Consider the following 11970-nt stretch of genomic DNA (forward strand, 5'->3'; position numbering starts at 1 on the left):
TGGGGCTATGAGAGCAAGAGTCCCCTTCCACAAGCTGCCCCTTCAATGCTGCAAGCTGCCCCCAAGCTCCACCTAGGATGCTTTCAGTGGAAGGTCCGGACAGTGGCAGGCAGAGCAGACACTCCCCTCAGGAGAAAGATTGTCCAAAAAGCTCGTGGCCTCAAGCCTGAACCTGAAAGTGGTCCCTTACATAGCGGATGACCTGTTTTTAGAGCCAGTAAAGCAAAGAGAACCAGATACATGAGCATAAAAAGTAAAAGAAGAAACAAAAAGCCCTCATTGTTTGAAACTTCTTAGGTGAGTCTGTTTCTCCGCCACTGCCTCTGTCTTCCACACATTAGTTTGGTGACTACAGAAACCCTTAACACTGGCTTAGGCCTAAATTCCTCCACGACTCAAGTGGACCCATGTGCTGCAAACTTCAGCAAACTCTACCTGTAAAATGGACACCTCTGAAGCATGAAAGGGAATAGCACAAAAAACCATCCCAACTGACAAGCCTCTTGTACAGGAACATTCCTTGAGCTCAAAAAAAATGGGTTCTCTGGCTGAGCATTACTGAATCTAAATTTTCTCTGACTGGTATTTCTATTTTTCTTAAAAGTGCATTTGTTAAAACACTGACTGATCCCACTTGGGGAATCTTGAGTAGAAAACTCATGACGAGTGCCTGTCTGTGTCACAGGAGGCCGAGGACCCACCAAAGAGGGTCCCTGGAGGGAAACCTGAAAACGGCAGTTTCCTTAAAAAGCAATTTCCTGTTCAATTTACTGGGGGGAAAAAGAGTCACTGGGTTGTGTTTGCCAGTGTGACTGAAATACTGAACACACAGCAGTAGCAAAGTCAACACCAGATCCCAATACCCTGTGGCTGCGCTAACATCTGCCTGTTCGTCCTTGCACAGCTCTGTCTGGATAAATGTTACCCCCAGAATCCTAAGGTGACATCCACATGCGCACATCCCCAAGGCTCCTGCTTTCTGCAGTCAACGAACGACTCTACCTCCCTCCTCTCCGTCTGGTGCCCCTCAAGCTTGCTTCCTGTTCCCCTAAAGGTAATCATGCAGCAGAGCACGCAGGGGGCTACTGTGGGGTGGTTGCGCAACCAGACACAGACTTGAGGGGACCTTTCCCACAGGCAGGGGTGGACGCTGCAGCCCACACTGTATGCACCGATGCCGGGGCTCATGGCAGGCGCTCTCTGCCTGCTCTCAGATCTCATCTGGAAATTCACGGTGTTCGAGAACCACACAAGGTGTCACGCTTGTGTCGGGTGGGTCACGCGAGCCCTGCCAGTGACACAACATGCCCAACACGACACAAGACATCAGCAGGCGGGAGAAGAGAGGAGCAGTGAGTCTGCATCTCTCACGTGTGAGGTCTCTGGCTTGTTAATCAACCAAAGGCGGCTTGGGGTGACTTCAGCAGGTGAAGGGAGCAGTCCTGTCTGCCCGAAACAGCACCCCACCCACTGGTCTTCTTCAGCTCAGGGAGGAGGCCAGGGAAGGAGGACGGCCTTCTTGCTGAGCACTTGTGGTCCTGTGGGGGCGTGTGCTACTGCTGCCCTGCGGCCTCCGCTGGGGCCGGTGCCATCCTTTCTGTCTTTTTGGACTTCCTCTGCATCTGCTCTTGCTCCCTCCTCCTGAGCTTTTCTCGCTGTTTCTCCATCTTCTCTTGGGCCTTCCGAGCCTTCTCGAGGGACAGCTTCATCTCCTTGAGTTTTTTTTTCACCATGGCTCGGTCCTGGGAGGATGTCATTCCAAGGGCCTGAGAAGGAAGCAGCACACAGACAGAACTTGAGAACCAAGGACCTGCTGAGGATGGCGATGTCACAATACGCCCAAGCCCACGAATCAATTTAAACCTGCACAGAAGTGGTAAGATCAGAGGAGAAGCGATTGCATGTGCTAGAAGTCCATGCTCTGGGGGCCTGTGCGAGGCATATCTTGTGTTCCTTGAAGTCCCTTGCAAAGCAAATCCTCAAGCTCATTACGAGATGCACCCCAAATGGGTGATTCCTAGATGGATGAGTGGAGGGGCACACCGCTACTCCTCCGACCTGTGGGTTGCAACATTTACAGGAGAAAGCGGCTGAACTCATCAGCATATGAGTGGGAGCGGGCACTGCCACCACAGAGCCGCCTGAAGGACAGGAAGGATGTGTGGCTTTCTGCCAGCGTATAAATTGACAGCAAGAGCCAGAGTGTCCTGGGGGCCAGAAAGCTCAGGTCAGTCTATGGTTATAATGAGGGGATTCCCCACGGGCTTGGAATTTAGAACAAGGCGAGGTGGTCATGGATGCTCAGTGCTCTGTGACCTTCAGAACCAACAACTGATGCATCTGTCTCCCCAGCGGTGACAGCCTTGTCAATGGGGCCATCATATCCACAAGTTCCTGATTGATTTCTAACCTTTTCAGGGCTGACAGGAGATGCTCATCTGTCCGTCAGTCTTGCAGGGGGCTGAGGCGGGGAGGCGGGCACACAGATCTGGCTATGAGCTCCTTTGCTTTGCCCACCTGGTGGGTGCCCCAGCCTCCGAGAGAGATAACTGGACAAGGGGAAATGAGTGCACCATGGGGAGGGGAGATGAGGCCTCTGCTTATCTGGGGAAGAACATTCTGGGCAAAAGTTGCCCAGGTTGGGAACCATAGGGGGGTAGGGTGAGCAGACGTGAATGCAGAGAGGATGAGAGGATCTCTGCTGTGATGGAAAAGCCCGCACTAGCCACAACTGAAACCCACTCCATGTTGAAGCGGGCTGAGTTGACACATGGACCCTGTGCTGCCAGGTGTCACCGTTGGACAGGTCCCTCAGTGTCCACTAGCCCTGATGGAGAGCCCGATGGGCATGGTGCACCTTCATCTACTGCCCCAGGCAACGCCACGCCTTTGCTGCTGATGCTCACAGGATTACCCTCTTGGATATGCCCAGCACTCTCTTTTTTTGAGTTGGGGTCTTACTCTGTATCCCAGACTGGAGTGCAGTGGTATGATCACAACTCGCCGCAACCTCAGCCTCCTGGGCTCAGGTGATCCTCCTGCCTCAGCCTCCCAAGTAGCTGGGACTACAGGCATGCGCCACCAAACCCAGCTAAGTTTTTGATTTTTTGAAGAGATGAGGTCTCACTTTGCTGCCCAGGTTGGTCTCGAACTCCTGGGTTCAAGCGATCCTTCTGCCTCGGCCTCCCAAAGTGCTAGGATTACAGATATGAGCCACCATGCCCGCCCAGAGCTCTTGTCTAATGAAAACACCTCAGGGGTTCTGCGGGGCACAGATGCTGCCTGGCCCTGCTGTAGGAGCATGGCCCTTACCTTCAGCCTGTTGCTGTCCAGCTGCAGGAGCTGCTCACCGGTGATGTTCTGGGCATTGAACGCGGACACGTGCTGCTCCAGGCCCAGGCCCAGCAGCCAGTGGGCCACCTGCTGCGCACTCCACTCAGACACAGCACGGCTCTGGGTCTGGCTGTGCTTGGGGGACTGCCCGTCGTCTAGGATCTGGGTGGGAATGGGATGGAGCACGTTAAGGGCTCGTGACGTGCTACCAAAGGAGCTGCCCCACCCTGAGAGCCATGTCTGTTTTTAGACCATAAAATAACAAGTGGCTCTAGTTGAACTTAAAAAAAAAATACATATTACCTACATGTTTTTAGGTATTTGGAACTTTAAAGATTCCCCCAAATAAAGCAGCATTAATCATGCAGGAAGCTTGACGGTGGAGAAAATATGCTCGAATGTTGCAGTCTTTGACATTAAAACCCCCTGGACGCTGCCTTTGTCCTTGGGTGAGACATGGGGGTTTTCTAGGAATGCATCAAATGACACAGAGGCACTGTCCACTTGGAGGTGGACACTGGTCCCTGAGCCTTCTCAAGGTAACCTTCAGCCACCGTGAGAGAAGCACTGCAAGCACACCTGAGGGGGGCCGGACAGGTGATGCCAGTCAGTGCTTGTAATAAATAAGGAGGCGGCTCTGGAGTCTATGTGATCTGTCCAAGATCGCACAGCTGGCAAGTGGGAGGCTGCAACCTTTAGGGGCCTCTTCCAAATTCCCTGCTCTGTTTATGGCATAATGTTCCTTTCAAGAGGGCAGAGGGGCAGGCTGGTTCCTGTAGCTGCTATGCTGAAGGGGGTGAAGGAGACACCAGGACTTGGGGGCAAGGCAGGAGTTGATCAATGATCACATGAGGAGCCCAGGAGCAGGGAGGGGCAGGCAACCATGAAGGAAGGGGGAGGAAGAGAACGGACTGCATCAAGGGCATGGCACAGGGACACGCACTGAGGAGCCCTGGAGGGGGACTCGGGAGTATCTTTAAGATCAGGACGAGGGTAGAGAGAGCAGCGGCATGACACCTGGAGACCTCCCCACAGAGGAAAGTGTCCTATGTTGTCTACAGAGAGAAGAGAGCAGGTCAAACGACAGCACTAACGCCCGTGGAGCTTACCTCATCGTCTATCATATCCAGGCTCTGAGCGAGGGCAGTGGAAGAATCAAGAAGAAAAGTGTTACAGAGACAGGAGAAGCAACACATAGGGCACATAGTAACAGGACAGGCTCGCCAAGTGCCAAGAACACGGTGGGAAAGGCATGAAAAAGCAGAGGTCCCAAAATGAACCTCGAGTCAAAAAGAAATCGGTGAGAACAAATCTTTACAGAAAACATAAAGCTTCACGGAAGGAAGCCTCCTGTGCCTCCTGCCCTACCCACCGCCGGGACTGAGCAGGGGGTTAATGCCACTGCCTGCTCACCTATGCAAGTTTCCTAGTAACTCTCAGCAATGCGGCCAACCCCAGCTGCTGGCACGTGGTCTCACCCACTTCCTTCCTGACCAGAGCTCGCCTGTCCAGGCGGGGCCTCACAGGGCCACCCCCTCCTTGGTGGGAGAACTATGATGGGTGGATGACTGGGGAAGCAAGGAAAGGGTTAATTAACCCAGAAACATCCACGTGATCCCGAGTGGGCCTCCTATCCTTGCTCTCCAGCGCTCAGCCTCTCCCCACTTGCATTTACATATAAGCACACACATATACATGTGGGCATGTGTTTGCTTTCATGGGGAGATAGAGAGGGAGAAACCTCATGAAGACTTTCTGTTAAATGGAAAGCCACGGTCCTGATGATTTCATGCAGAATCCCCAAGAATACCCCCGGGACAGCTCCCAGCCTGACTTGTGAGAGCAGTTGTCACATCCCACGAGTACCTCGTCTGATGACAGTGCCAGGGACTGAGAGAGCCCGGGTGTTTTGGGTTCTGCTCCCAAGCCACTCAGATCTGCTGAACTCGTGCTGCTGGGGCTGAAGTCATCATTGAGGGCAAAATTCTATAAAAAATAAATGAAGTTCAGCGTTACATCAGCACAGGTAGGAGTGGGCAGGAGGCAGGCTGTCTGCAAGCTCTGGTCAGGCTTCTGGACACTCTCCGAGGAGGAAATGCACCTTTGGTTTGGTGGATGGCCTTTCTGGAGAGTGACGGGGCACCCTTAGCAGTGGAGGGGAACTCTGGCACTTTCTCCATCTGATGCAAAGGCAGGTGCTTCTAGAGACACGATTCCCCACACTCTCATCAAGGGTACAGAATTCATTGTCCTCTACAGCTGCTCAGAGGAGTGATATTAACAAGCCTATCTTCTTTGACACTGACAGTAATGGGGAACATGTAAGTAAAATACAAGATGGTGTGAAGAGGCTGAGCCATCAGGAACAGATGGCAAGTCCCATTCGAGAGGGAGTCAGGGCGCCCTGGGGAGGGACCACCAGTGGTTGGCCATGATGAGACAAGTGAGAGACAGCAGACCCTCTCCTGGCTGTGCCCTTCCAGATGACAAGTTCTGAGGGGGTTCCCGGGCTGACACTGCACTGGGAGTTACATGCTAAGATGCAACAATTGTGCACAACAGCAGAGTGTCAGATAGGCCCAGACAGAACAGACATGCTCCCAGATGAACACGGGGGGGTGGGGTGGGGTGGGGGTGTTAATAAAACTTCCCTGAAACTTTACCAAAGCACTCAGTGGATATTAAAACCAAACAGCTTAACCAGGACCACATGGCTACACTGTGAAAGTGATTTTAGCCAATCTGGAGTACCCTCCATGCAAGATATTATGGTAGAAATATTCAGGCAACATTTGGATATCTCAGACCCAATACTGGGACAAAGTGATCTGTTGCTGTTAAAGCTTCTTTTGCTAGTAATGTGAGAATGGCTGGGCTCCTGGAGCCTCTGAGCACCTGAACAACACCATCCTGTTCACCTTCCGAGGAAATGGATTTAGTTCTGACCAGGCTCCTAGGCTCCTGGGGACTCTGAGCACCTAACCAATACTATCTTGTTCCACCTTCTCAGGAACTGGACTTAGTCCTGACCAGGCTCCTGGGTTCCCAGGGATTCTGAGCCCTAGGCCAGCACCATCTTGTTTCACCTCCCTAGCAACTGGACTTGGTCCTAACCAGGCTCCTGGGCTCGGGGACTCTGAGCACCTGACCAACACCATCCTGTTCACCTCCCTAGGAACTGGACTTAGTCCTGACCAGACTCCTGGGCTCCTGGGGACTTTGAGTTCTTGGCCAACACCATCTTGTTCCACCACCCTAGGAACTGCACTGATCACGATCCTTTGTAGTGGGTTTAGGTGTTCACAGGAAATAAATACTATGCCCAAGGCTGGAGAATTCATCAGTCTAATTCCAAGTCTCGCTGAGGTTTCAGAAAAGGAGTCTAAGCCAGAGCACAGGCAGCATGGCCAGCAGAACAGCTGGGTAGCAGGGCACCGAACACAGACTCCATGGGGGGATTGGCCAACAGAGACACAGGCCCAACCCCCGTCAAAACTCTGTGAGCTGTTGATCTTAAGAAAATGATTAAATTCACGTAACATTAATCACATATTTCTGTTTGAGAAATAAAAGTTGAACACAGATAAAAGGAGACAAAAAGAGTGAAAGTTAGCCACTATAAGTGTTCCCATAAAATGTTAGCAGAGATTTGCAGCGTCATGCTAGAATAACCGTCATGCATTTAAAAGCAATAACACCCATGCGTGTAATTCCTAACTCTGCTAAAGCTAAAAACTTTCATGACAGAATCACAACAGTTGTTCAACATGAAGGTGTGATGTTAAAAGAAGGAATAAGTTAGGGTGATATGTCAGCATTGGCCTGATTTTTTTTGGTTTTTTTTTTCGAGTTGGAGTCTCACTCTGTCGCCCAGACTGGAGTGCAGTGGCACGCTCCCGGCCACCGCAGCCTCAACCTGCTGGGCTCCAGTGATCCTTCCACCTCAGCCTTCCAAATAGCTGGAACTAAAGACGCGCGCTACCACACCCAGCTAATTTTTTGATTTGTTGTAGAGATGAGGTCTCGCCAAGTTGCCCAGGCGGGTCTCGATCCCGCGGGCTCAGGTAATCCACTCACCTCAGCCTCCCAAAGCGTGGGATTACAGGCTGAGCCACTGAGCCCGGCTAGCATATTGGCCTGTTTTAAAGACGTTCACTTAGATGTACTGATCACATACTCAGTCCCAAATGTATTAGTTTTCCAGCAAATCCTGAGAAGCACAGTGACATCGTTCTGCAGTGTAAATTTAAAGCAGAATACTTGGTAAACAGATCTATCATTCTGTGCTATGATTCAAATTCACCTCTCCCAGAGTGGCTTAACTGTCAAACCAAGATTAAACAGCAGTATGTGGAAAGACAGGCAGATCAAAGAGTACTGTACAATCAGAAAGGAATAGTGTTAAGGAGGGGATGAGGAAGCGAGGCGCTCTTTCTTCTCACACAAGAAACAACATGCATTGTTTACTGCTGTGTTATCGCATTGGTTTTTTGGTCCCGACTACAAACTCAAGTTGAGAATGACTTCCAAGTACTGAAGAGGAGGAGGGATTGGGGTTTCTCTTGTTTGTTTTCTTAATCCATGTGTTTTCTACCTTGAACCCCTTTTTATCTGAAATTAGAGTCTCAGGAGAAGGCTGGGGGGAGCTTGTAGGTGAAGGCAGGTTCCTGAAGGAATAGGATCCCTTCCGGCTGTCGCTAAACCACGAGAAAGGTGTGCACGCGGGGCGGGCGGAGGCCGGAGTTGGGGGCGCGGGCCTGGGTCTCCAGTTGTCCAGCCTGCACCTCAAGATCCTGTTTTGTGAAAAGAAAGAGAATGTCAGACAAAGCAAGGTAGATTTAAGACTTACTGAACTGAATTCTGAAAGGACTCAATATAGTTTGAAGTAACATTTGGAGAAATTATTCTACTCAACAGTGCCCAAATGCTGCGCTTTTGACTATACTAGTCTTCGTGGTTGTCTTTGTTTACATCTAAATGGATTCCAAGACAATGGTTGACATTTTTATATTGCTATTGGCATGGTGAATTTACCAAAAGCGCCTGATAAATGTATGTAGATGAATTATAATCAGAGAGGGCCACAGTTTAAGAAACTCCTATCCAGTTGGTGAACACAACATCGTTCATGTGGGTGACACGTCAGTGCCACAGCACCAGGGATATTGACCCAATCAGCAATTTTTCATTCCTTGGAACTCATGGTCCCATAGGTCGGAGACTTCAGAGAATGACATATTTAAATAACTTCAGGGCTGGTGGTATGTGAAGCAAAACACACAGCATACTGGTTTTCTGAGTGCCTCTCTGCAGGAGGAGCCCGAGGCCTGAGGCCCTCATGTCTGCCCCACCTGGAGGTCCAGGGGACCAGCACCTAAGCACAAGGCCCAGCGTCTTCTCTCAGTCCCGGTTTCCCAACCATAAAAGGTGGGTATTTCGATGTATCTCCTATGTATTTGTTAAGAATTAAGTGAGATAGCTGGGCTCGGTGGCTTAGCCTGTAATCCCAGCACTTTGGGAGGCTGAGGTGAGTGAATTGGCTGAGCCCGTGGGTTCGAGACCCGCCTGGGCAACTTGGCGAGACCTCATCTCTACAATAAATCAAAAATTAGCCGGGCATGGTAGCACACGCTTGTAGTTCCAGCTACTTGGAAGGCTGAGGCAGAAGGATCACCGGAGCCCAGCAGGTCGAGGCTGCAGTGGCCAGGAGCGTGCCACTGCCCTCCAGTCTGGGCGACAGAGAGAGACTCCAACTCAAAAAAAAAAGAATTAAGTGAGATGATATGTGTGAAAGTGCTGTGAAAACTGTCCAAGTATAGAGGTCTATGTTTATTGTTTAACAATGAAAGGATTCAGTCTGCCAAGGAACAGTCGGACAACAGATTTCTTCTCTTAGTGTAGGCATTTCCATATTGGTAATTATCTTCTGGTTAAAAGAAAATAAATCACCAGGAACCAAAGTAGGACTGTGCAGGGTTTACGTGCATGTTGGAAGAGGTTGACCTCAGTGTGTCCGGCGATACGTGGTGGCATGTCTATTATTTGATAGACAACACAGATTCCCTTTCAAGTAAAAGTGCCTGAATACCATGGTTGGATGGCTCTTGGCCCACTGAACTTCAGTCTTCTCATGCCTAACAATTCCTGTATATTTCCAAATATTAATATGAGAATCAAATTGGATAATAAATGTAAAAGCATCTTATAACCTAGGAAGTACAAATGTAAAGGGATGGTAAGAATGACAGCTCCAGAGAATAAAGGAGGGGTGATGTGTTGACAAAATGTTTTGACAAAACGTTGAGATCCGCATTCAGAGTAAGTAAAACTGCTGGTTGCAGTCACACTTCCAGGAGGCCTGACAAGTTCACCAGTGTATTTCTTTAAAAACAAAACAAAGGGGTCTTCAAGGGTAATAAAGACCAACCAGAGACATATCAACCTTCAGTTTTGTCCTAAAGTCTAAACTAAACAAAATCCGTCTCCTGGAATGCACCCACTTGCCATTGAGGGGGAGGGAGCATGGCTCAAGGATGGCCTGGCTGGAGGGAGCTGTGTCTGCAGAAGGCACCTGATATTCCTGGGCCATGGACCAGGGCGGTGTTGCCCAGACACGCCGAGAGGGTCACCGGGGGCTGCTGCCCAGGCACAGATCCTGGCTCCCAGATGCACTGAATCAGAATTTGGGTAGGGGGTAGAGGAGGTGGTCTGAGATTTGCATGTTAACATGGCTCTGAGCAGACTCTCTGGAAATTCTTAGTATCTATATTTACCACCATTATCTTGAATTCGAGTATGAGGTCCCCAGAGCAGAAAAGATTATTTACTTATGGGAAATTGTTATAACCATTCCCCAAGTCCCAGTTTCTCCCTTTCGGGTGACACAGTGAGAAGTGGATGTCCCCACACACTCGGTCAACGCTGTAGGTGAGAAACTCCGGAAACGTGACTCTGGGTGGTGGGACAAGCAGGGCAGTCATTCCCGCCCGAGAGGGGGAGACAGATCCTTAATGTAAACTTGCTTGGCAGGATCTAGGGCTCTTGCGCTTTGGGACATGGGCATAAGTCTCTAGGAAAGACATGACCAGTGTTTCCACTTCACAGCTCTGGGAATGTCATGGAGCTGAGTCTCACCTCTGCTTCCACTTCACCCCTTTGAAATGGAGCCATGTTCTCTCTGGATGGTTAAGCCACTATGGATTTCTCACTATCCATCCAGTCACAATTCACCTTCTGGGGTTTGTGTTTTTGCTTCAGACTCATGTTCCAGGAAAAGTGCCCAGAAAGTTCTACCTGGGAAGAAATATGGAACATCTCTGCAGCCCAGTCTTTAACTAGGTGTGCCTGAGGAGTAACTGGACCCGGTGATCCGGATCCCTGCTGGTTACAGATTTCTGAATCAAGGAATTTTAAAGAGTTTCATCTATAATCCCAATAAAGTACAGCAGTACAGCAGTACTTAGATATATGAACACTGGGTTAAAGTTTATAAATAGGCTGCAGTGAATGACACATAACAATCTTGTCCTACTCCCCATTGCACTGCCTTTGTGACAATGCTTTTAGGATACCATCACTACCACTTTTAAAAAAGTAGGACAGTAATAAGAAAACTGTTTCCTGATTGTTGCCATTCCATTGCATTATCTGTAAAGGACTTTTGGTAGTCCAAACCCTGGCCAGGCAACATTTGAAAGGTCACGTCTATAAAACTCTATCGAATTCTCACTGCCAGAAAAACACTCATGGCTAGTAACTGCATACAGACGTGTGTGTCCAGCACCGAGGAGGGTCGAGGCCACATGGCTCTTACACTGTGCTGCGGGGTAGGCTGCAGAGGCTCAGTCTCTGCTGATTCCCAGAGGCTTCCTTTCCCTGCTCTCCACACCAAGAAACGGACAGTATTGAGGCGGGGTCGTGAGAAAGTAAGGAAAGCACACCTCCGAGGAGTCCAAGTGGGTTCAGAGTCCATGACGAATCTCTAGCCCATGAGGGCTGGCTGTGCCCCGCTGAGACTGTGGCCTGTCCCCCCAGTTCTTCATGTATCTAAGGGTTTAACACCCCATGAACTGCGGCAGCACCTATGTGCTCCTGGGACAACTTAAGCCCTGAGGAGGGAGTGATGGGCTTCCTTCTGCTTGGACCTTGAGAACAGAATACTCACCTAAAAAGGAAAGTCCACTTGGATAATTACAGACCTATCAGGTTACCAGACACGGCTTCTTAATAAATGTCAACTTTCTACTGGATCTGTTGGATTCGTGGGCCTACAAAAGGCTCAGAAAGGATTTTGGGGGTGGTCATCTCTTTCTTTCTTTCTTTTTTTAAAGCAGGATTTATTGAAAGGACAGCTCTCATGGTCCGTTCCACTCTGGACACATCCATTAGAAATGACACCTCCTTCCTTTTGTGCCTCCTCCCTTCCTTCCTTTCCTTCCTTCTCTTCCTATTTCCTTCCCTGTTTCTCTTTCTTCCTCCCCCAAATCAGGACTGGTAGAAATGAACTCTTGATGGATCTCAAAATAATTTCCAGAGAATCAAAACAGTTAAATGTCCTATCCTTCCTTCACATTCTCTTTCTAGAGGTACTTTAATGGCTTGCTATTATTTTTACAAAAAATAGGCTCACAAGTCACT

The 11970-nt window shown here is 49.6% G+C and overlaps 1 protein-coding gene across 1 annotated transcript; it reads right to left on the reverse strand.

The window, feature by feature from the left end:
• Nucleotides 1-1553: 1553 nt before the first annotated feature.
• On the reverse strand, nt 1554-9922 carry LOC103254948 (neurabin-1). The gene is made up of 6 exons (XM_021709910.1): nt 9834-9922; nt 7928-8126; nt 5200-5319; nt 4443-4466; nt 3313-3495; nt 1554-1766 (listed from the first exon to the last, which is right to left on the reverse strand). Exons 1-6 carry the CDS (start codon nt 9920-9922, stop codon nt 1554-1556), a joined length of 828 nt encoding a protein of 275 aa, XP_021565585.1.
• Nucleotides 9923-11970: the final 2048 nt, after the last annotated feature.

The sequence above is a fragment of the Carlito syrichta genome, unplaced genomic scaffold (assembly GCF_000164805.1).
Source record: "Carlito syrichta isolate Samal-C Ts95f unplaced genomic scaffold, Tarsius_syrichta-2.0.1 Scaffold287680, whole genome shotgun sequence".
Lineage (NCBI taxonomy): Eukaryota > Metazoa > Chordata > Mammalia > Primates > Tarsiidae > Carlito > Carlito syrichta.

Coding starts and splice junctions, on each gene's coding strand:
- LOC103254948 (XM_021709910.1), bottom strand. CDS start 9,922: ATGGCCCAGGAATATCAGGTGCCTTCTGCAGACACAGCTCCCTCCAGC. Junction 5,320..7,927: donor CAGATAAAAAGGGGTTCAAG/GTAGAAAACACA, acceptor TATTTTTTATAG/AATTTTGCCCTCAATGATGA. Junction 4,467..5,199: donor TGGCACTGTCATCAGACGAG/GTACTCGTGGGA, acceptor GCCCTCGCTCAG/AGCCTGGATATGATAGACGA.